The sequence below is a fragment of the Colobus angolensis genome, unplaced genomic scaffold, assembly GCF_000951035.1.
Source record: "Colobus angolensis palliatus isolate OR3802 unplaced genomic scaffold, Cang.pa_1.0 Scaffold146, whole genome shotgun sequence".
NCBI classification, from domain to species: domain Eukaryota; kingdom Metazoa; phylum Chordata; class Mammalia; order Primates; family Cercopithecidae; genus Colobus; species Colobus angolensis.
The window spans coordinates 2141348-2165184 of record NW_012114555.1 but is presented as its reverse complement, the minus strand read 5'-3'; the positions used below and the strand labels follow the sequence as shown (position 1 = coordinate 2165184).

Here is a 23837-nt window from a genome sequence, read left to right as displayed (position 1 = left end):
GAAATCAAGTATTAATATATTTTCTTGACATAATAGTGTTTATTTGAAACCAACATTGGTGATATAAATGTAAGTTAATGTTACTCATTAGTGAAATACTAGAGATGTTCCCACTAAAGGAAGGAAAGAACATATCGTTTTGGAATTTCTCAACAATGGAATAAGAAAAATAAAGTAATAAATAACAGAAAGAACACAACATTATTGTTAACTATAGATATTTAAAAATTGAAGGGATTGGACTGAAAGCCAGTAGAACTAATAAGATGATTCAGTTAACTGCCTCTTTACCAAATAAAATATTAAAATCCTTTACTCTTTTAAATATGAGTAGTAATCATTTAGACTATGTAATAGAAAATAGAGTTAGGCAACATAAGGGATTGAACTTACACAGCCCCCTTTTAGACTGTAAACATATAGAAATGCTGGAAAAAGAAAACAAGGGATATAAATATACAGCCAAATAGCCATCACATTTTTCAATGCGTATACTCTGTGACCGGACAATTCTATTCCTATGTATTTGTTCTACAGAGACACTCATATGTGTAAAATGATACAGTAAAAGGCTAATTGTTTTGGTATTGTCAGAAACAGCATAAAGTTGAAAATGAATGTTCATATATTGGGGAGTAACCCATTAAATAAATCATGGAATACATATTCAGTGAAACATGATACAGCCCTTTAAAAATGAATGCAGTGGATCAAACTCAGTGGCTCACGCCTGTAATCCCAGCACTTTGGAAGGCTGAGGCAGGAGGATTACTTGAGCCCGAGAGTTCAAGACCAGCCTGGGCAACATAAATAGACCCTGTCTCTACCAAAAAAAAAAAAAAAAAAAAAAAAAGGAAAAAAATGAGGCAGCTCTGTATATACTGATATGAAAAGATCTCTTTAATGCATTAAGTTTGTTTTAAAAAGCAGGTACCAAACATTGTGTATGGTGCTCCTACCACTTGAGCTGAAACTACTCTTGTCAAGGTCATCAAGAACTAAATCCAGTGACCAATTATCCACCCTCCTTTTAGCTAATCTCTCAACAGCATATGATTCATTTGTGCTGTTTCTTCACTTGGGTTTCAAGACACCACATTCTTTTTAGTTTTCCTCTTATTTTTCTAGTCACCAGTGGCAAATTCAGCATTTTGCGGACCTAAAGCTTATACAATTTGGAGGGCCTTCTTTAAGACAGAGAGTATCATATTATAAATACAAAACCAGATAAGAACATGTATTTTTGTTTTGAACGAGGAAATATTTGTAACAAATTATTAGAACTATAGAGATTCAGGTCTTTTTCTTCTGAGATCTTATTAAGCAGTTTACTAGAAACACATACATAGAAATGCTTTCTGATTACACACTGACTTACTTTCCTTGCCTAGGACACTCTGTGTCTCCCAGCAACCTGCAGCACTCACAGAGCATCATGGTAAATCCACCTTTGATGGTTACTCAGTACTCTGTTGTCTAGGCTGGTTCCTTCTCTTTTCTCTGATATCCTAGAATGCCTCAGGTCTCAGTTCTTGGTCTCCTTTTCTCTAGTTACACTCACTCACTTGATGATTTCACCAAGCTCACCTATTTTGTGGCTTTCAGTACCATCTATATGTTGATAACTCTCAAATTTATATCTTCAGTTTAAACTTTTCTTCTATATTCCATACAAATATCTCCAATTACCTCTTCAATTTTTCCATTTAGGTGTCTTGCAGACATCTCAAACTTAGCATGTTGAGAAATGAACCCATGATCTCGCTCCCCAAACTGTTCTGCCTGCCAACTTTCCCTGTTAAAGGCGTTCCACTTGCTGAGATCAAACATCCTTCTACTTTCTTTTTTTTTTTTGAGACGGAGTCTCGCTCTGTCGCCCGGGCTGGAGTGCAGTGGCCGAATCTCAGCTCACTGCAAGCTCTGCCTCCTGGGTTTACGCCATTCTCCTGCCTCAGCCTCCCGAGTAGCTGGGACTACAGGCGCCCGCCACCTTGCCCGGCTAGTTTTTTGTATTTTTTGGTAGAGACGGGGTTTCACCATGTTAGCCAGGATGGTCTCGATCTCCTGACCTCGTGACCCACCCGTCTCGGCCTCCCAAAGTGCTGGGATTACAGGCTTGAGCCACCGCGCCCGGCCCATCCTTCTACTTTCAACTTCCACATGTTACTCTCCTTGACTCCTGTCTTTCTGCAAAATATCATCTCAATCTATCAGTAACTCCTGTTAGCCCTGCCTTCACAATGTATTTAGAATCTGACCACTTTTTCCCACTTTCACTGTGTTGTAAGATGGGTTCCCAGGGAAGCCAATTTAGATGGAGACCAGCATGCCAAAGGTTTATTAGGGAGTGCTCTTGGAATCAACACATGTAGAAGTCCAGTGAATGAAGCAGGATTGAGCGTAAGGACAAGTCTAGCTGCAATACAGTTTAAATGAAACCCTCAGCCAATGCTGCAGAGAGTTCTAAAGATGGGATAAACTGTCAGACCCATCCTGAGCTGGGGACAAGAATTTCAGACCTTTTTCCCTTGCATCCTCTTCATCAGATGCAGGCCATTTCAGGAAACGGGCGTGACCTTGATATTTGAGCAAAATAGCTCTCTTCAGCAGAGGTAGTCCATGAAAAGAGCTGGCTGCTGAGGGCTATTTGCTACAGCACTACCAGCTCCTATAGTCAGTCCTTCATTTCTAGAGGAGGCTCTCTGGGTGGTGTGTAATACATCTGCCACACACTGCTGCCATCTTAGTGAAAGCTACTGTCAATAGTCTCATAACAAGTCTCCTGGAATGCTCTTGCACATATATCCACATGCTAAGTTTCTCAACTCCTTTCAATATTTGATTAGATATCACCTTCTCAAGGAAACCTCCCCTGAACAGCCTCTTTAAAGTGTCAGCCACTCTTTCTCTGTTCCCCTTTATCTTGTTTCCATAGCACTTGCTACCTAATATACTATATAATGTAATTATCTATCATATTTGCTATTTATCACACACATTCTGCTCCATCATAATTAAACTCCATAAAAGAGGTGTTTTGTTTGTTTCCTTTTATGTATTCCAAACACAAGGAACAGTGCCTGGTGCATAGTAGGGGCAGAAGAAGAGAATTAGTGAACTGACTAAAAAATAATCTGAGGAAGTCATCCAGAATGGAACAGGGGGGATAAAAGTAAGTAAAAGGCATGGCAGGTTGAATACATGTAGGTAAATCTTATAGCTCCTAGGAGTCAGGCAGAGGTAAATAGAGAAAATGTGGGAGAGGCATGGTTCAATTAAAAATGCCCAAAGCAATTGACCAGAAAGGTGGTCCAGTTTTTGGGATTTAAATAACTAAAGGTGTACATATTTAGCCATAAGTAAATTCACTCTAGTGTTGTTTGTCGTTGGGGAAAAGTGGAAATAATTAAATGTTCAACAACAATACAAGTTAAATAAATTATTGTTCTTTCATACAGTGGAATATTCTACAACATAAAAATGTGTAGGAAATATTTATCTTACAATAGTGAAAGGAAACTATGTATAATCCTGTTTGGTTTGAAAAAATTATATGTATGAGTATGTTAAAAAACAGTCTGAAAGGATATACCTTAAATTATTAAGGCTGATGGGATTATGGCTGTTTCCCCTTTTGTTGATCATCTATATTTCTTTATTTTTAAAATTAATTTAATTTTTTTAAAAATAGAGATGAGGTTTCACCATGTTGATCAGGCTGGTCTTGAATTCCTGGGCTCAAGTGATCCTCCTGCCTTGGCCTCCCGAAGTGCTGGGATCATAGGCGTGAGCTACTGTGCCCAGCCAATACTCTATATTTCTAAATTTGTCATTAATATGTCCCACTTATGTAGTCATTTAAAATATAATGAAAACAATGCAGTGGCAGTGGTTGATACGCATTCCACCACTGAACCTGACTAATGCCCAATCTCCATTACGTATCCTTTTTTCCAAAGCCGTATCCCCTTTCTTGTGTCTTGGACACAAGGATTTTTCCTCTGCCTTGACTCTTGCTGCTAGTTCAGCCCTGACTCTGTGCCCCTGTTCTGCCTTTTCAGTCATCTTGAATTCTTATCTTGGTAATATTTTTAGAATCCCAGGTCTTCTAATATCAGGACTCAGATTTCCTGTCACTAATGGCCTTACTGGGTCTTGGACTCCTGCTCCCAAATTCCAGCCTGGTGTCCTCAATCTGGTACCTCCTAATGGACATCCTGGATCCTGACTTTCTACTGTGCCTATTTTCATCTCCACATAGGGTTGACATACTCTACCCTATTTAGCTTCTACCCTTTATTAGGCAACCACTTGTTCTACTGCTGCTGCTATCCTTTCTAAGTACCACGAGTTGCCTTCCCTCCCACCCTGACATGCCTAACTGCCTGATGCATCCCAGCATGAGTCAAGTTCATTTCCTGCACTTCCCAAATTGCTCTATGTCACAATAGTTACTCAGGGTCTTCTCCATACGTTTTTCATCTGTTAAATTTCTCCCAGGTGTTTCTCTTGTCCAGATAGAAAACACAAGAGAAGAATCAACTGTTAGTTAGCATTTCTGTTCTTCAAAGTTGAGGTAGCAAATGGTGAGAACTCTTTGGAAGAACTTGGCATCCCACTGTAATGCTTACCAAAGGTATACCAATAAAGGGCATTCTTCCCACCGCAAGGCATGGTACTTGAACTTGAAGGATGCCTCCTGAATAGGAAATAATGAATTACCTAGTTTTATAATAGTGCTTAATTGCTTTTTTTTTTCCAATGTTATATTCAGGTATTACTTTGTTTTTCCCGGGATACATCTGTGTTGAGTCACTTTGCATACAACAGTGCCTCGCCACCAAAATCATACATAAGAGGTAAATTTTTAATAATTTTAAGGAAGTATTAAGACTTACATAATCTTGCCAAGAATTTTTTTTTTTTGGAGATAGTGGTGTTGCCAAATTATTTTACTATAAATCACTTAAGATTTCTCTCAGATGACCATAATCATCCTTTCATACCTCAAATCAGTGCCCAAGTAATTTATCACAAATCATGGGAAAGTGGTTCCCAGAAGCAGCATTTCAAGTTACTTTCTCTGTCTTCCCTGTGTACTCTACCCTTTATTGTTGTTTTTATGTCTTATCTGTTGACTTTTCTTTTTCTTTCCATGAGTTTATAACACAGATTTGCTTCTTCTACTTTTTAAAAAATCTTCATTTCTTCTCTCAAAATGCTCCACCACACTTAAAACTTTGATATAATTTATATGCTTTTAGCTCTCCAATTTCTAGTTTAGTTATTTTTCTCCTCTTTATCACCAGCTGCTTATAAAATATCAATATCCTGCCATCATCTGAAGATATAAATAACTTCAGCTGAATGCCCTTCCCAACTTTTCCTTTTTATTAAATAGTGAACACCTAACACGGAAAGCTCAGACTTCATTGTGTATGGTCATTCTGCCATTTCCACGAAAAAAGAAACTGTTTCTCCTGTATCTCTTATGTCTGAACTATCTGCCTGATTGCTCCACCTCCTACCCTAGGAGAGGCCACATAACCTTGTGCTGGATTTGGGCTACCCCTAACTTAAGGTTTTCTTAGGTCCATTGCTTCTAAATTCAATGTATGGAAACCTTTGATTTGTTTCTTTAAGTCATCTGCTCAAAAACTGATTGTAAACTTAATTATCTACTGAGCTCACCTCTAAATTCAGCCAGGATTTTAAGGCCGTTTACCAGTTGATACTGTCTTAACCTAACTAACTTTGCTTCCCTGATTATTCCACAATACCCCATATTCATTCTAGCCTCCCTATAGTCCCTGCATATGGAAGGCTTCCCACTCTCCAATCTTAAAAATCAGATTTCCTTGAAGAACTAGCCTGTACCTCACCATGTTCACCAACCCATCATCCATTTCTCTCTCCTTTGAACTTCTAAACACTTAAAGTCTATGCTAGAAAAGTTAGCAAATATACCCTAATGTTTCATGGTTTAGTCTGGACTACAAACCACATGGTTGAGGGAACATACATATGTTTGCCTCTCAGCACCTAGTCCAGTAATCAATTTTATCTACCTACCTACCTACCTACCTATTCATTATTCCATTCTCTTCTTGCTCACAAGATCAGTCCTTTTTGTCTCCACCCTAACCCGAACTGCTCACATTTCTTATTCTTCATTTCATCTCTGTCACCACCCCTAACAAAAATAAAAAGAACTTTTTTTTTCACTAAAAATATTACTCTTAGCCCAGTACAAAAATACAAGTAACTTTTCAATAAACTCAAAAGTGTTAGAAAAACTATCAAGGTAAAAGCTATTTAAAGATATTCAGTGGAAGGTAGAAAAAACTGAGAACTTTTCAGAGTTTTGAAGGAAAGATATTTTTTAAAACTCTGTTAAATATTTGATTATTGTGAATATACTTTACTTTTGTGGGACAATTCTGATTTCAAATATTCAGCTCCATTCTGAAATCATGTTAACTGTTCTGGTATTCAGAAAATATAACCATACAGCTAGTCATTTAATTTTTAACTTTCAGCACATTCCATAAAGATGTAAACACAGTATTGCAAAGCTTAAGACTTGCTTTAATGAATAGATTAGACTTATTTATAATTAGCAAGAAAATTTATGCATAATAAATAGATATTTCTCTTCTTAAGTGCCTAAGGAACTTGAAAGTGTTTGTTCTTTTGGTTGTTTTGTGTCGCTTCTGTTGCACTTAGGTTGGTATTACTTTAATTGATGAAAGAGTTTGCTAATACCAAAAGATTGGCTGGTAAATTTTTAACTTAATTCCATATCATGAAATGACATATCAGCTTATAGTAGTTTTTAAAATTCCATTGTTAGTACATTCACAAAATAAGTTGACTTTTAAAGATTTATTTACTTAATCATACTGAAATCCTCTATCATTTTCTCTTATAGGAAAACTAGGACTGGAAGAATATGCTGTCTTTTACCCACCAAATGGTAAGAGTAATGCTATTGCTTCCTCTAGTGGGAAGTGAAAAAATTACAACTTTTGTAATCGAAATGTGACTTTCTTATTCTCTCTTTAATGGATAATCATTTATTATCTAAAATAAACCTTCCGTAGAATGTATAATTTAATGAAGTCTTCCACATTTATGGTAGGTTTGTGCTAAATTATGCATACTCTCTCTGACTCTGCCTGGGAGAGAGCTGAGGATGCTTAGATCTAAGTCCAAGGCACTTCGTTTTCCTGTGAAGAACACTAGTTAGTCCAATGAGGACCTTCCTTTTGGGTTTATTGGAGCTGGGCTTTACTCAATTGAGTGGATTGTCTTGTACCTTATTGTTCTCATAATTTGACCAGTGTAGTATTTATGAAATAAAAAGATTATTAAAAGGTATCACTGAAATCACCTATTTTGATGTTATAAAGTGATCAAATATATAATGACCTCATTAGACATTAAATGTTATTTTGAGATTACTAGACAGGTTTTAAGATAGGCTTCTTGGAAAAGCAATATATAGCAGTCCTTATGATAATATTAAGTTGCATCCTCAAGAAGTTATTTTACTCCAGCAGAGTTAAGAACATGGGTTTTGTAATCCAGCAGACCTGGGTTCAGATCCCAGTTCTGCCAGTTTACCCTATGACCTCAGGTAGGTTACATGACTTCTCTGAACTTCAGGTTCATCATCTGTACCATGTGGATAATACATTAAATGAGATATGGTATATAAAACCACAAAGTGCCTGACATATAGTGAGTGCTCAGAAAATGTAGCAGTTATGAGTGTGCTTAACTTTACTGACCACTCTATCTAAAACTCATAGTTGGCTTTAGCTTTCATGGCGCTGTTCTCTCCCTGTGTCTCTCAATATGGAGTCTCAGTTTCTTTCATGGGCCATCTACCTCTGTCCCTCTTTTGATATCTCACTGTTGTTCTGCTGCTCTTCTCTTTTCTTACTTTTATGTAGGGGCTGCCATTTGCTTTCATGATTCTATCTATTGTTAATTACTCTAAAATATCTCCAGTTCGTACTTCTCCCATAATTACCTCAGGCTTAATATGTCCCAGCCTGAACTCACTATTTTATCTTCCTATGCCCACCCCTCAAAAGAAAAAAAAGAAACTAAATTAAAAAACAAAAAACAAAAACCCACCTATCTCTCTCTCAGTTGAATTATCATCTTCCTAGTAACTCGAGGCCATCCTAGATTTCTCTCCACCTTGTCCCCAACTCATCTAATAAGTCACCAGGACCTTCCAATTTTATCTTCCAAATAAATCTGGGACCCTCTCTTCCACGCCATCCCTGCTGCCTTGTCTCCTTTCAGTTCTTACTATCTCTAGCTTGTTAATTGCAACAACCATGTAACTGGTCCCTCTTCCCATAGTCTTTTCTAGTTTTGCTGTCTTTTACACTGCTCACTGAATTATACATCTAAAGTAAAAATCTGCAAATTGCCATTTTTCTCCAAGTGTTCTTAATGGCTTCCCATCTCTTAACAAGTAATATTCAAGCTTCTCAGCATGATATATGAGGACCTCTTGAATCTGTTCCCTATAATCTACCTCCTACCTTCATTTCCCACCATTTCCCATCTTATTTTTTATTATTTATACCCACAGCTACATACTCTCACGAAAGCACTATGGTGCTTCCTGTCTCATCACTTCTCATGTTTCTATGCTTAGAATAGCCCATCTAACCTTTCTTCACCTGGCTGTCATCAAGCTCTGTTTAGGCATGATCCTCTTTCAGAAAGCTTTCCCTGAATCCCCAGGTTAGGCTAAGGGCCCTTCCTCTAGACTCCTGTAATACCTAGTCTAAAATCTTTAGTATCTCTAGCTATATTATCTTGATATTGTTTGTTTATACTTTATCTCCTCTTCTAAATTGCAAGCTTCTTGTAGTTCAGAACCATATCATTCATTTTTGTTGTATCTAGCATGTAATAGGACTGTAATGAGTATTTATTTGAACTCAATTAGAGGTTTGTTAATTTTAACTTTATGTATTACCACTGTTACATCTATTATCCCAGAAACTTACTTTTATAGTAACTTTTTATATTTATCTACGAAGCAAGAAACAATAACAAATAAAATACCTCTGAATAGTCAAAAGAGTTGTCCATGGACTCGTGTTCTTCTCTCCATCCATAGAAGAGTTTTTTCAACTTAGTTTAGAATATATTAGCTTTTACTTAACACACATGTCTAACAAATTGGTTAACTCTTTTTTTATGCCTCCTGCAAAAATGGAAGCATGGAAAAGGCTGATATAGATACGAAAAATTAGCAACAACAGTGAGAAGTAAAAAGGGGACTTCACAAAGGAAAACACAAGAGCTGTAAAACAGCATATTAGACCACTCCAGTAAATCAGTCTGGGGCCATTTTATGTAAAAGCCAATAATGCTGTGCCCTTTAAGAAGGTATCACTAGGTTGCAGCATATTATAATTTAACATCTTTATAATGAGCTCAAGACACCAAAAAAAATCTTGCTGTAGTAATAATTGTAACAGTATAGTTATAGCAGCAACAGCAAACATTTTCCAAGCAGTACTATATCCCAGGCAATGTGTTAAGTATATGACATATATTAATTCATTTAGTCCTTACAAGAACCTATGAGGAAGGTACTAATATTATCCCTATTTACAGATAAAGAAACTGAGGCATAGCGTGTTAACCTGCCCAACAGGTGAGTGACAAAGCCAAGCTTTGAATTCAGGCTGTCTGGCTTCAGAAGCAACATGCTTATCAGGATGCCCTACTGCCTGGGAAGATGTTGCTGAGCTCATTATAGTGAATTTGGGAAGAAAGGAAAGTAGTTAATGTAATGAAAAGGTAGAGGATGTATATAATAGGTTCTAAAAAGATTTTCATCCAAAATGCAAACTGTTTAATCCTTAATGAGATAAGCCCACAGCTGTTCATAAATTTAGTTCTACAGAATCATTTCTCCTCTCAGGTTGTTTTAGAACTTGCCAGGATCAAGAAGGACTCTTTTCTCTGGGCAATGATTCTGAAGTTTCAGAACAAGAAGAGACAAAGACCAGTCAATCTACTGTCCCCGCTTTTATTTTAAGCTCAAGGCAATATGTAGCAGCATTTTTATATTACCACCCTGTTTTGAACCTCTGCCAAAGATAGTACTACTTCAAAATGTTGACACGTCTGTCACTGCTACCACCAAAACTGTTCTGGCTTTCTTGGTCTCAGGGGACCACACATAGAGGTTAGCCTGCAGCTAACTGACACATACTCATTCCCTGACCAAACCAGTGCTTACAGGGAGGCAGAGGTTTTCTCACCACTACCCCAAACATGCCTATGATTACCTTCCCTGGGAAGGAAATGACAGGCCATGGTGGCATCAGACATTTTGTTCTCTCACTTCATTTGAAGCATCACCAATGGACAGATTTCCTTTAGTAGATTCACCAAACAGCTAGTGAGCAAAATTTCTGAACTGAGGGAGACTTCTCAGAAGAATTTTATAAGCTTTTTATATTTTTTATTGTTATTCAACACATATAAATCATCTTTGTTCATTTGATAAGTATTTATTTAGCCTAGCTCACTGTTGTAGGAGGGTGATCCACAGTAAATGATACAAATAAAGCACCTGCTGCCAAGGAGCTTACCTTCTAGTAAGGGGAACATAAAATCAATCAATCATAAATCAGTCAACAAAGGATGAATGAATGAAAGTAATTTCAAAGAGTGATGAACTTAACAATGAAAGGGAGCAAAAATTGTAGGAAGTTGGGATGGGCGTAGCCCTTTTAGATTAAGTAGTCAGGAAAGGTGCCTCTGAGGAGGTGGAATATGAACAGAGACAGACTGTATGGAGTGAACTATGCAACAAAATGGGAGAATGTTCCAGAAGAGAGTACACAGCATGTCTGAAGGCAGGAATAAGCTTGATGGTCTGAAGCTCACCAAGATGGCCAGTGTGACTGGCAATAGTGAGCAAAGCATTGACTGATACAAGGTGAGGTAGAAGAGGTAGATGGAGCTAGGTCAGTTAGCGAGATAGTTGATTTAAAGTCTTATCTGGTAAGTCCAATGTCTGGGCTTCCTCAGGGAGTTTTTAATTAATTTTTTCCTATGAATGGGTTATACTTTTATATTTTTCACATGCCTAGTAATTTTTTTATTGTTGAAAATGGAATATTTTGAATATAATGCTGTGGTATCACTAGAAATGGGAGTCTCTCTGTCCCCCTCCCCAAGAATTCATTGTTGTTGGTTCTAGGTATTTGTTTAGTGACTTTTCTAAATTATTTTTATAAAGATTTTTATAAAGATATTTTATGCAGATATTTTTATAAAGATATTTTTCATCTTGTATGCTCACTGAAGTCTTTATTTTACTAGAGTAACAGTCAGCTAGTGATTTGACAGAGATTTTCTTAAATATCTAGAACCAAAACTAAAAAACACTCTCTCAGTCTTTGCAGATTGGCTGGGTATTGGGGCACTCCTTCAAGGCTTAGCCAGGCCATTTACAACTCTACCTTAGCCTTCACTTCCTGCTTGCACAGAGCCTAAAAGGTAGTCAGAGAGCCTAAGGTCTTCTCGGGTATTTTTTAGATTCCCCTGTATACACAGATGCTTTTCAAAGCCCCCATGCCCCAAGTAGCTCCTTCCCCAGCCTCTTTCTTCCCAAGCTTTTCAATCTGTATACCACCGCTCCCATCTTTTATTCCTTCCCATAGGTGGCTGCAGCTAGTATATATTTTCCTTTAAATGCTTTTGACAAATGCCTCTTGGCAGGCCATGTCAGTCCTGAAAAAGCTCAAGGATGAGGCAAATAAAATGAAGGCAATCTCCTGAGCCAGTCCCTCAGGTAGCTACTATATAGGTCAAAATACACAACCACAATTTTTTGTTACAGGATCCCCCTGGTACCAGCAAGCTGCATCAGGAATGTGAGCCGTGGTCTTCATGGCTGCTACCAAGTTGGGGAGTAGGGTATGATAGGTGGGCAAATTAAAATGCCATATGCTCTCTTACTAAAATTCTTTCTTCACTAAACATTCCCCTGGTTGTTTTAAGTTTTTATTAAATTCCAGAGTTTGATTCTAACAGTTCCTGCCAGCTTAACCATTGCTTTAATGGAGGAATGGGGAGATTGGGAGTTCCCTACTCCACTCTTCTCAGTGACATCTCTCCTCCAATTCCTGACTAATGCTTTTGCTTTTTCTTTTTTTTTCTCCCCCCAAGACAAAGTCTTGTTCTGTCGCCCAGGCTGGAATGCAGTGGCCCGATCATGAACTATTGCAGCCTCGACCTCCTGGGCTTAAGTGATCCTCCCACCTCAGCCTCCCAAGTAGCTGGAACTTCAGGCACGCATCACCATGCTTGACTGACTTTTTTGTGTTTTTCGTATAGGCAGGATTTTACCATGTTGCCGGGCTGGTCTTGAACACCTGGGCTCAAGCAATCTGCCCACCTCAACCTCCTAAATTTCTGGGATTATAAGCATGAACCACCATGCCCAACCCTGATTAATACTTCTAAATGATCATCCTGTCTACTGTGTAGAGTAAAAGTGTCACTAGAATGTAAGCTCCAAGAGAACAAGGACCTTAATAGTTTTGGTGACCAACATATCTAGCACCTAGAATCATGCATGGCATAAAGTCTGTGCTCAGGAAACATTATTGAATAAGTGAGGGAATGAATAAGAGAATGAACACAGAATACAGAGGAATAAGAATAGAAGCAAGGAAACCAGATTTGTAGGAAAAATACACATATATCTGACTGACTTAGTTACAAATGATAAACAACCATCATAAATTTGTTAATACCATTTGTTTCCCACATGACAGAAGAAAACAGTTGTCAGTGAATATTGGGTAGGGGAGTTTCAGGACTCTAGAGCAGTAATTCTCAACCAGGGGCAATTCTCCCAACACACACACACACACACACACACACACACACACACACACACACTTATTCGGAAACATTTGGCAATGTCTGAAGACATTTTTGGTTGTCAGCCAGGGGAGAGGGATGCTGATAAATATCCTATGGTACACTGGACAGCCCCTTACAACAAAGATTAGATAAGGCTCTTAGAAGAAAAATAATCAAAGTACATCATTTTAAATCTTCTTGCAAGTGTCAGATTAATAAATAGTGTAGTTTGTCATCCATATTAATTAAATAAATTTAAAATATCTCATATTCTAAAATTCATTTGAGGTATAACTTTAGACTTCAATGAAAACCTCATTAAAATTTTAAAATAAGATTTTCAGATTGATATTTAAATATCGTTATGTTCCGATGTTTTGTGAAATTTTAACTACTGAAATAACAAAACCATAATGTGACATTCTAATTCAGAAAGATAATGGAAATAACTAGAAAACAATTTAATCATTGTCCCAATCTCTATTCTTACTGACCTGTAGGCTACATGTGGAATGAGAATAAACAGAGGAAACGATTACTTCAACAAACGAATTAAATAAACTGTACTAAGTAATAATATGCTTTCAACTGGGGTGAAGTTGAAGTGAATCAGATGGGCGAGTCATGGTACAACAACAAATGCTAAGTATTAATGAGGAAATGAAGAGAAAATATTTAATAAGTGCAAAGCATGTTAATATTTGGGGGTATTTTCTGAGTCATATTTACTATTTATATCTCATCTAGTTCAAGATTTATTTTAGTTGACAATGTTTGCCATTCTGAACTTTGTCAAAGGCCCATAAATCATCACTTTATAAAGTTATTCACATTGAGTGGAATAGGCAGTTAATGTTTTAGACTTTCTTCAGATGCATAAGGAAAGGCTAGAATCTGAAAATAATTACTCATAGCAGACTTGTAGAACTCTGAGGCCAAATATGAGATGTGCCGCAAGCATCCTGACGCCTGTTGGAAACATGCTCTTGGGTGGTAGCCAGGTGAATGAAACTTGACCCTTGAAAGGCTGAAGTGATGAGAGGCAAAGGGAAGGATTTTGAAAAACTAGCCAAGAACATGACAACCCCTAAGATCAAAGAAATGTTCTAGGTGGTGTGCACCCTACAGTGTTAATGGATTCTTCACTGCTTCTTATGCCTCCGGATTTTGTTTGCCAGAATCTGACTCGTCCTTCAACAAAGCAGACTGTGTAGCCTTTTTATGGAGCCTTAAGCCCAGGCTAATCTTGGCTTAGCTGAGGTGTACCTTTATCTGATACTGACAAAAAAAGATTTTCTTAGGTTTAAGCTGATATGTAAATGTGGCACTTTCCCTTCTGGGAACATAAAATAGCTGTGGGTTATTGAGCATCTGCTGTGGACTAAACACTGGCAGACTTTAAATAAATTAACTCCGTTGTGCTTTGTAGTGCAACCCAATGAAGTTGATCTTGTTTGTCTCCATTTTCAGAAATGAAAATACGGTTTCAGCAAGGGTTCGTAACTTGCCCAGTCACACAGGATTCAAATTCATGTCTGTATAACTTAATTGGTCATTTATTCTTTCAACATTGAGTTATCAAGAGCCTTCTGTCCTATATCTTAATTACTTATTTACAAATTTTATATTTTAGTATTTTATTTGTAAAACTTGATTATATTTATAAATACTCAAATTTCCATCATTAACAACATTTACTGAGCATCTCACCTGCGGAACACACTGTGCTGGATGCTGAAGATAATACACAATATGAAATATATTTATTTCTTCAAATAGCTTGTAGCCTAGCTACTTAAAGAGAAGCTATAGATTTCAGAACCTGGGAGAAATGTAGTAAAAGTGCTTAAACATGACTCATCTTAATACTTGCATCCCTTTTGCTGCTTCGTAGTTCACTAACTAATTTATTGTAAGCTTCCTTATTAAAAGTGCCTTGTCCTAACTAGGGTATTCTTACACTTAGCAGATCCTTAATAAATATTTTTATAAGGTGAAAATAATGATAATAATAATGTCTTCATTTCTGACTACCTTAGCTACTTGTTGAAATGTTTCTGCAGTGCAGTGGCTTAGAAGAGGAAGGCAAAAGTGTTTTTTAAGTAAGACTGTCAGGTTTTTATATAATAGCAATCTGCTTTGAGATTTAGTATTTAGAAAGATATAATATGTACTTACACTTTTATAAGGCATCAAAATATGCATTCTATTTATTATTTTTCTCTCTGAGTTTTTCTTTCACATGTCAACATGTTTATTGTATAAAAGTTAGAAAAGACAGATAAACTTTGTAATTATTTGTTAAAAGTTTATAATTAGTAATGGAAATAACATGAAACAGCAGAGGAAGAAGGAAGGTAAAAACAGATTGGTGGAAGAAAAGGAGACTCAACCAAAGAATATAGAGAAAGACTTGAAGAAGAAATGTTTTTTGAGCTCTCCTTCTAAATGTTCCCTGAAACTGAAGCTGGTGGCTATAGTGTCATTGGGAATATTGACCTTCTAATCTGGTTTTTAATTTTTTTAGTTGCTAGAATGCAAAGGGCCTTTAAGTTGTTAAAGAGTCTTACTATTAGAAAATCTTTATAGGTACTGTTTTCTTCAAGTCTCACAAATTTTTCCGCATTTCCTCTAGACTTAATTGTTAACATCTAATTTTAGAGTTAGATGATACATCAGAGGCAATTATAGTCCCCTTGTGTGTCAGGCAGGTTACTGAAGCTCAGGAGGTTTGATGACGTTCCTCAGATTACCCTTAGGAATTGTGTTAAGCCCACAATTGAACTTTGATCTCCTAACTAGAGACCAATACTTCTCTTGCTCCTTCTGTATCTATGATTTACTCATCTCTTCATTCTGCAAAGATGTATATCATCAACTATGTATGTGGCACCATGAGTTGTATATGCGGATGAATAAAATGTATTTCCTCTCCTCAGGAACAATCTGTTAAACAGCTAATTATAACACAAAACACAGTGAAATCAGTGAAATCATAGTGTTGGAAATAGGAACAAAGTGCCATGAGAATGCAGAAGAATGAGTATTATGATTAAGAGATCAGGAAATGTTTGTCTGAGGTTATAGCTGACCTTAGTAAGGTTTTGATGGCTAAGTAGAATAAATAATTAGGATAAAGAATTATCAAGTTCAGAGCTATCAAACTGTGATGATACTGGTGATGATAAATAATCTGGTGTGACTATATCACAGAGTGTATGGAGTTAGGAGAGTATGCTAAGGGGAGGCAGATGTAGCTCAGGTTGCAGGACACAATCATGAATGTTTAAGGCCAGATCAAAGGTCTTGAATTTTACTGTGTATACACTTAGCCTATATTACAAGGCTAGAGTGTGAGCTCTATAAATACAGGGACAATGTCATATTTATTTTAATATCTCCAGAGGCTTCAGAGTAGGTTTTTAAGTATTTGTTAATTAGATGAGTAGGAGCCCAGCAAATATTCGGTAGACGGATAAATAGTGGTAAATCCTCAATGGATGTAGAGATCTTTTTCATGGTCTCATTAATATTTTAGATAAGTTGAGCTCTCTAATTTCAAAAATTGTTTAGAGAACTGAGAGTTTGGAGGAAAGGATACCAATTAGGAGGCTCATACAGAACCATAGGTAAGAGTTTATTAAGGACAGAATTCTGATCATGGGAGTAGGGAAGGAAATAAAAGGTTAGAAAATAATAGTGGTAGACTCCCTACAGATGCATATATTCATTCTGCAAGCCTTTATTGAGTACCTGTTATATTCTGGGCACTGTGCTTGGTCTCTGGATATAGAGATACATGAATAAAAAACAGTTCCTATGCTGAAAGGATTTATTCTACTGGGAGAGAAAAAAATAAAAAATGATTAAGTGACAGTAAGATAGGGGAAGGAATACAGTTAAGTACTGACTTTGTATCAAACATTGTGCTAATCATATTGCATATATAATAATATTTAATCCTCACCACCTCATTGGTATTGTTCCCACTTGATTAATGAAGGCAAGTTTCTCTCCAACCTTTGCTGGGCCCAGAGCAGGAGTACAAATAGAGGCCCACCTACCATAAGTCAAAATATTTAAAAGTTATAAATTAGACTCATAAACTGATAAAGACTACTCTATTTTCTTTCCTTGATACATATACTTTGATAACAATCTGGAAGGTGAGGTTTGAATTCAGAATTCTCTGACTCTTCATCCATCCCTAGCCTGTGGTATCCCCACCCACTTCTCATCTGTGGTTCCACTTCACACCTTGGACAGGCTTCATGGACAGAAGCCTGTAGGTCCAACCTCTGTTCACAGCTTCCACAAATAGCCAGCCTTTGGCCACCTCTCTGTCCTGAGGTATACACATGTATCAGGAGGTGTATACCTTCTCTTCTCTTCTCTTCCCCACCAAAGAGAACATGCAGGCCCTGGAAGTTGTCTTAGGAGCCTTTGGGCTCAGAATTTCAGAGTCTTGGGTACCTGGGATGTGGTCTGGAAGGAGAAACATGGGCTGTGGGTAAGGGGTACAGCCGGAGGAGGGTCACAGAGCCCTCAGCTCAAGCTACTGTGCCTTAGTCTAAAAGCAGTTTTGGATGAGGAAGCAGGTTAAGTAACATACCTAAGCGTACACAGGTAGAAAGTGCTGTAGTCAGAATTGCACAGTGAGAAGGAGTAGTACCTCAATCAATGAGGGCAAATCAACTGAAACATGAGGACCGATTAATGAATTGCTTGGGAGGGAGGGATCAAGGCTATCAGGGAGATTTTTCTAGGAAGATTGTTGTTTAAAATTGTGAAGGAGTAGGGCAGGGACAGGGGCAGAGGTAGAAGAGAACATTGCCTATAACCCTTGTCCTGCACCCAGAGGCTGAAGGGGTAGTGATCAATTTGGAGGGATTAGAGCAGTGCTTGTGGGGTACAGAGGAGGAATGAAGACTGAAGAGTTAAGTGGTTGTTATCCAAAAGGGACAGGAGAGATACATAATCACATTTAGGTATAAGGGCTAAGGGAGAACAAGAGAGCAAAAATGACTCAAAAGTTTCTTCCCTGAATGACTAGGGGGTTGGTGAGTCATTTACAAAAATAGAGACCAGAAGGAGCCTGAGGATACTGGGCTTTTAAAGTCAGTATTATGGGTTAATAATGAGAATACTGTAAAGTGAGAGAGAAAACAAGTATACAGAGTCTTGGAGCTATATCGAAGGAGTGCACAGAAGAGAGGACTGCCAGAAACAAAGCAAACACTCACAAAAAACTGAGCAGCAAAAGTTTCTGTGGGACAAGAAGCCTGATCTGCATAGCGTCATCAATGCGATGGTAGACTCAAGTTTGAGTGTGAGGCCATTAAGTACAACATACAAAGAAGGGAAACCCCTGGATTTAGCAATCAGAAGTTACATCCGTAGGGATGGGAAACCATTTGCAAGCATTTGAAGATACATAATAAGGAAGTAGAGGAAGTGAATGTAGATAGTTTTAAAAAAAATTAAGCCTGGCTTCAAGAAAATGAGTGAGATTAGAGATTTGTTTGATGGGAAAGTAGGATCTGGAAAAAAAATTGACCACTACTTCTTCCTTCTTCCTTCCTTCCTATTTTTTCTTCTTCTTTCTTATTTCTTCTTCTTATTATATATAAGAATATTTGTAACATCCCTGGCTGAAAGGATGCAGTGAAATAGGAAAGACTAAGGATATGATTACTTTGATAAGATACACCCACCCCTTGCCTCTACTCTGCTTCGTTAGGGTAGTAAAGAGCAGATCCCACCACTATCCGGTTGAAGATCAGCTGTCCTCAGTAAAGGTAACCCTGTTTATGACAATCATCACATGAAGCTACCACTTCCAGGTCACCCTTATCAGGTGATTCTCACCTCCATAGCTTCAGGCCTCTTTTATCAGTAAGTCCTCCTCCGCCCTAGCCTGGCCTTGTCCTCCTTCTCTCCATTATTTTTCTTCATAGCACTTATTACTATCTGACATGTATTCACTTATTTTTATTATGGTTGTTTAGTCCCTGATAAAATGGCAGCTACAGTTCTTAGAACAGTGTCTGGCACATCGCAGGGACACAGCACATGCGTGTGGAGTGATGCACGTGCAGCAAGGAGGAAGGGATGGTTGATGGGGCAGGAGTCCAAAGCAGGGTTTGGCAAACTTTTCCTTTAACCACTCAGATGGTAAATATTTCACGTTTTGCTGGCCACAAGCAGTCTGTGTCCCATATTATTCTTTGTTGTTTTTGAAATAATCCTTTAAAATATGTAAAAGCCATTCTTAGCTGACAGACCACACATAAACAAGTTGCAAAACTGACCGCTGCTTGCCAGTCACTGTGAAAGTCAAGAAAACAAGATTTAGAGCACAGATGAAGATGTTGGGTGAAAAAGAAAAAGTATACATCCTCCTCTGGACTGTAAGTGAGAAAACAGATGAAATATGAAGAACAGACAAAGGAAGGAGTCCATGTCAGTGGCATCAGCCTCCTAGTGAGGAGAAAGTGAAGTCTACAATTAAGTGTTAAACACTTGAAAAGGGAGGAAATTTTGAAAGAGTGGGATGGCTAATCATATAGAGAGGAATAAGAAAACTGATACAGAGCATAAGATTCAGCAGAAGTTGGAGAACGTGAATCTGTGTGCTAGAAGACTAGAGAAAATGTCAATCCTGAGAATTTTAACTTGTGAGCTTAAAGCAGTGCTGCACAAAATTCTGCAGATGGTTGGCCTGGCGTACCAGTTCAGAATAATTTGGCGCTTCTCATACTATTTTTGATAAAATTGCTTCTAGAAACAACAAAGAAGTATGAACTAACTTGTAAATGATAACATCAACATTTAACATTTGTTTATTAATAAATAATAGCCTAAGCGATTTAAATAAATAGTGTAGGCCCTAAGCTATTTATTAATGGCTAAGCTACAACTGTTATCTCATTAATCATATTATGTGAGTTCTAGTGTTATCTCTGATTTACAGATGAGGAAACTAAAGCTTAGAGAAGTTAAGAGACTTACGCAAAGACACACACACACATACACACACAAACAAACACTCTTAAGTGACAGAACCAGATGAACACAACCAAGTCTGTCTGACATCCAGTCCATGCCCTTATCGCAATAGGGTGCTGATAATGCATTGATATCAATATGAAAGGAGTTTCTGCTGATAGTTCTAGTCTTCACCCTGCCATGTTCAGCATTTTTATATTGCTTTTGATGAGGACATATATACTTATCAAATTTTTCAGTTTTGTAGAATCAGGAAAACTAGAGAATGCATTAGATAACTGAATAAGAATTCAGGATTATTATCTCTAACTGGAGTGGTTCACCAAAGAAGAAATATAATAGAGATAAAAATATAACCCTTTACTGAGGTCCAGGAACAACTGTCCAAGTACACTGTCTTAGCTGTTGGGTGTATAGGGAGGAAAAATGATTAGAGATTTTAGTCACCTCACTTTAAGGATTGCAGTGAACTGTAACTTGTTCAGAAGAAAATACAATAGGGAAGCTGTTCAAGACCACCTCATCTGAGGAAAAATTTAAGAAACTCTTAAAGTCTTGGAGCAAGAAATCGTGATGGTGTTGGGGCAGGAGACAGAGCAGTGTCTTCAAATATTTCTGAACGTTTTCACACAGAAGATAAATTAGATTTCTTCCATGTGACCTTTGTGATCAGAACTAAGAATAATAAGTAGAAATTTCAGGGAGCCAGAGTTTGGCTCACTATGAGAAAATAGCTCCTTCCAAATTAAACCCATTCAAAATTGTAATGAGTTGCATTGGTAATTAATGCTTTGGCTATTGCTGGACATGTTTTAAACTGCGACTGAACTATCATTTATTATAACTCACTCTGTATGACCTCTAAAGCCCCTGCCAGCACAAAATTTTTGCCTATGAACATGTCAGATGAATAAAGCATTTCTATATTATTTTTCAAAAATGTAACTTAGCAGCTTTCTTCTGTGCTGTGTTTGCAACCTGATTTAGTAGTGTTAGCTGTGTGGTGGTATATATTACAAAACTTCTGTTTTGAACTAAGATGTACAAATTCAAATTTTTTACTTGGAATGTGAGAAGATGTTTAGCACACCAAGTTAGGCTTCGAGTATTTTTTGAAAAGGATGTGTACTTTACTTCTGTATAATTATTGCCAAAGATTATACTGAATTTGTATCATATTTCTGCCAATATTTCTTCTAAAGCCATATCCCATGATTGATTTTCAGTTAGTTTACTTAACACCCATAGTGTTTTCTGTAAAGCAAATGTTTTCAAGAAGTGCCTTGAAAAGCTCACTTATCTTTTAGCATATTTGATTCTAATATACACAGTGAAGTTGTTTCAGGAGGGACATAATCTATTGACTTTCTGAGACCATTATAATTAGTTCTTAAACTTAATTCTGTGATCTGTCTTGTTATGTTTTTGCCCTGTTGTTTTGTGTGTGTGTATATGTATATGTATGTGTATGTGTATACACATATGTATATACACATATGTATGTGTATGTGTATATATACACACATACATATACACATATATATACATATATATATTCAGTTTTGATTTCTCAATATTATCAATAGAATATTAACTGGATATATGTCTTAAAGCCTCTAGTTTACTTTTCCGAAGCTATCAAAAATTTTTTTATTGTTTACTATCACTAAGTCTTTCTGACATTTATGGACAAAGTCGAAGCAAAAAATAGAAAACCTTTATAGTTTCAGTTTTAATCCTTTAAAGCTTACCTAATAATCAGTAGGCCTACTACTTATTGAAAAAGAAATACTTTTTTTTTTTAGGTGTTATCCCTTTTCATGGATTTTCAATGTATGGTAAGTTGGGCTTTAAAAACATCATAATGTACACCATAAAAACATACAGTGTTATCTGTCAATTTAAAAAATAATGACTGACAGATATAATTATTTTACTATAGTAAGACTAAAAAGGAAAGAATAAAGTGAAATGCATGCTGGTTTCCCATAGGGGCTTAATTTTTAAAAATTATTGTTTTTATTACACGTTAAGGAAATCACCCACAAGTTATTATGAACATTTTAAAATGTTGAGTTTAGTAGGTCAGGTGTGTTGGCTCATGCTTGTAATCCCAGCATTTTGGGAGGCTGAGATGAGAGGATCACTTAAGGCCAGGAGTTCAAGACCAGCCTGGTCAACATAGCAAGACCCTGTCTAAAAAATGAAATAAAATGTTGAGTTTAGTATTTTTATATGTTCAATTTAAAAATATTAAAAATAAGAGGTCACCGTAATTGGTTAGGTGGTGATTGCTTGACAGATTAGAATTAGAGTATACTGTGAAAATGGTCCTGTGGTTTACCATTTTTTAGTCCAATGGAAACTAGAGATACACATTAATATTTAGCTCTAGTAGGTGTTAAAATCAGATTGCTTAAATTCCTAAAGTAATTCTCTTAAGAGTTTTTTAAAAATAATAGGTCAGAAAGAATGCTAAGGAAGGGACAACACTGAGTTTGAGCTCATGATTTCTCCAAGCTACTGATATGCACAGCAACAATTACATCAGAGCATTCAGTCACCTGAGGTGCATGTGGGAGATGCATGTGCAGGCCTGAGAGCTCTGAGTGCCTCCGAGGCCTCATGTGTCATTAAATGAGGAATGCAAGAAGCTTATGAAGGCTAGCAAAAGCAAGAACTCTCTACACCTTAATGCCACTTAATTTTTAAGTTTTCAAGTGTTAAAACTTTAAAAGTTTTCAAGTGTTAAAACTTTTCAAGTTTTAAATATAAACTTATTAAAGATTGTTGTCCCCTTTATTTCTACCCCTACCTTTAGAATGAACAGAAATACATTAATGTTTCACCTTTGTACCAGGAATCTTCAGTAAACACTTTTCTTTGTAAACATCAGTGTTCAACATCAGATGGTCATGGTGAATGACATAACACTATCATTCAATGAAAAAGAGTCAAAGTACCTAGGGACTTTATGCTATACTTGGTGTTAGTGACAGGCTTGAATTATAGGGTACTCAGCTTTATTCTCTTGGGCAACCACAATTTCATAACATAATACATAATATTATAGTGACCTCACAGCGTATTTCTCTTATAAATGTGAGGAATTTAAAATGGAAAACCAAAAAAGATTAATAATATAAACTTTTACATCTAATAATAAAAATGTTCACCTTTTTATCTTTCTACTTTAGTAGTTCCAACTGCAAAAACTTTTCAAGTAAATCATTTTTGGAAGTTGTACTTGAATGATTTGGAGGATACTTGATGTCATGAAAGTTTAAATCTTTTAGAAAGATCTTTTGGTGTTTAAAATATATCATTGACTCAGCCTCTGCCTATTCACATTTATGGTCATTTAAATAGGCTACAGTTTATACACCCAAGGGGAAAGCGTTTGCTGACAATGATGCAAAATGTTTGATATAGAATTTATTTATACTATTTTAGAAAACTATTTTCAGCATCCACAAAAACTTTACCAGCCACCACTTATTTAGAACCAGTATACAAAAATAATCACAAATCCTCCCTAAGGAACTCTAGTTAGTACTTTGCCATTTCAGTTTTAGTTACTATATTTCTTTAAAATTATAATACTTTTCTCTTTTAAACATTGATACAGATCTTTAATGATAGGCTGTCATTAAAAAAGAAACCAAAAGGAGTAATTTATTTAAAAATTTACTCAGAATTCTTCTGTAATTTTAAATACCTTCTGCTCTTCTATTTATGCAGATTAATGAAGTTTTATTGTAGGTGTATAGTGTATTATGGTGTCATAAATTCCTACAGTATAGTCTTTAATTGGTTTAAAAGATAATTAGCTAAATTTATTTTTATGGAAGAACCAAGTAGGGAAGGATGCTTAAAATTAAAAATTAAGTCATGGAGAATCT

At 36.6% G+C, this 23837-nt stretch overlaps 1 protein-coding gene across 2 annotated transcripts in view; it reads left to right on the top strand.

Annotated features, from left to right (window-relative positions):
• Nucleotides 1-23837, top strand: part of TBC1D19 (TBC1 domain family, member 19) — a 171520-nt gene that overhangs the window by 131028 nt on the left and 16655 nt on the right. For both annotated transcript variants that reach the window (XM_011935632.1, XM_011935631.1), the window contains 3 exons: nt 4775-4859; nt 6932-6976; nt 21741-21773. In XM_011935632.1, the coding sequence (XP_011791022.1) occupies nt 4775-4859; nt 6932-6976; nt 21741-21773 (163 nt within the window). The remainder of the gene's footprint in view (nt 1-4774; nt 4860-6931; nt 6977-21740; nt 21774-23837) is intronic.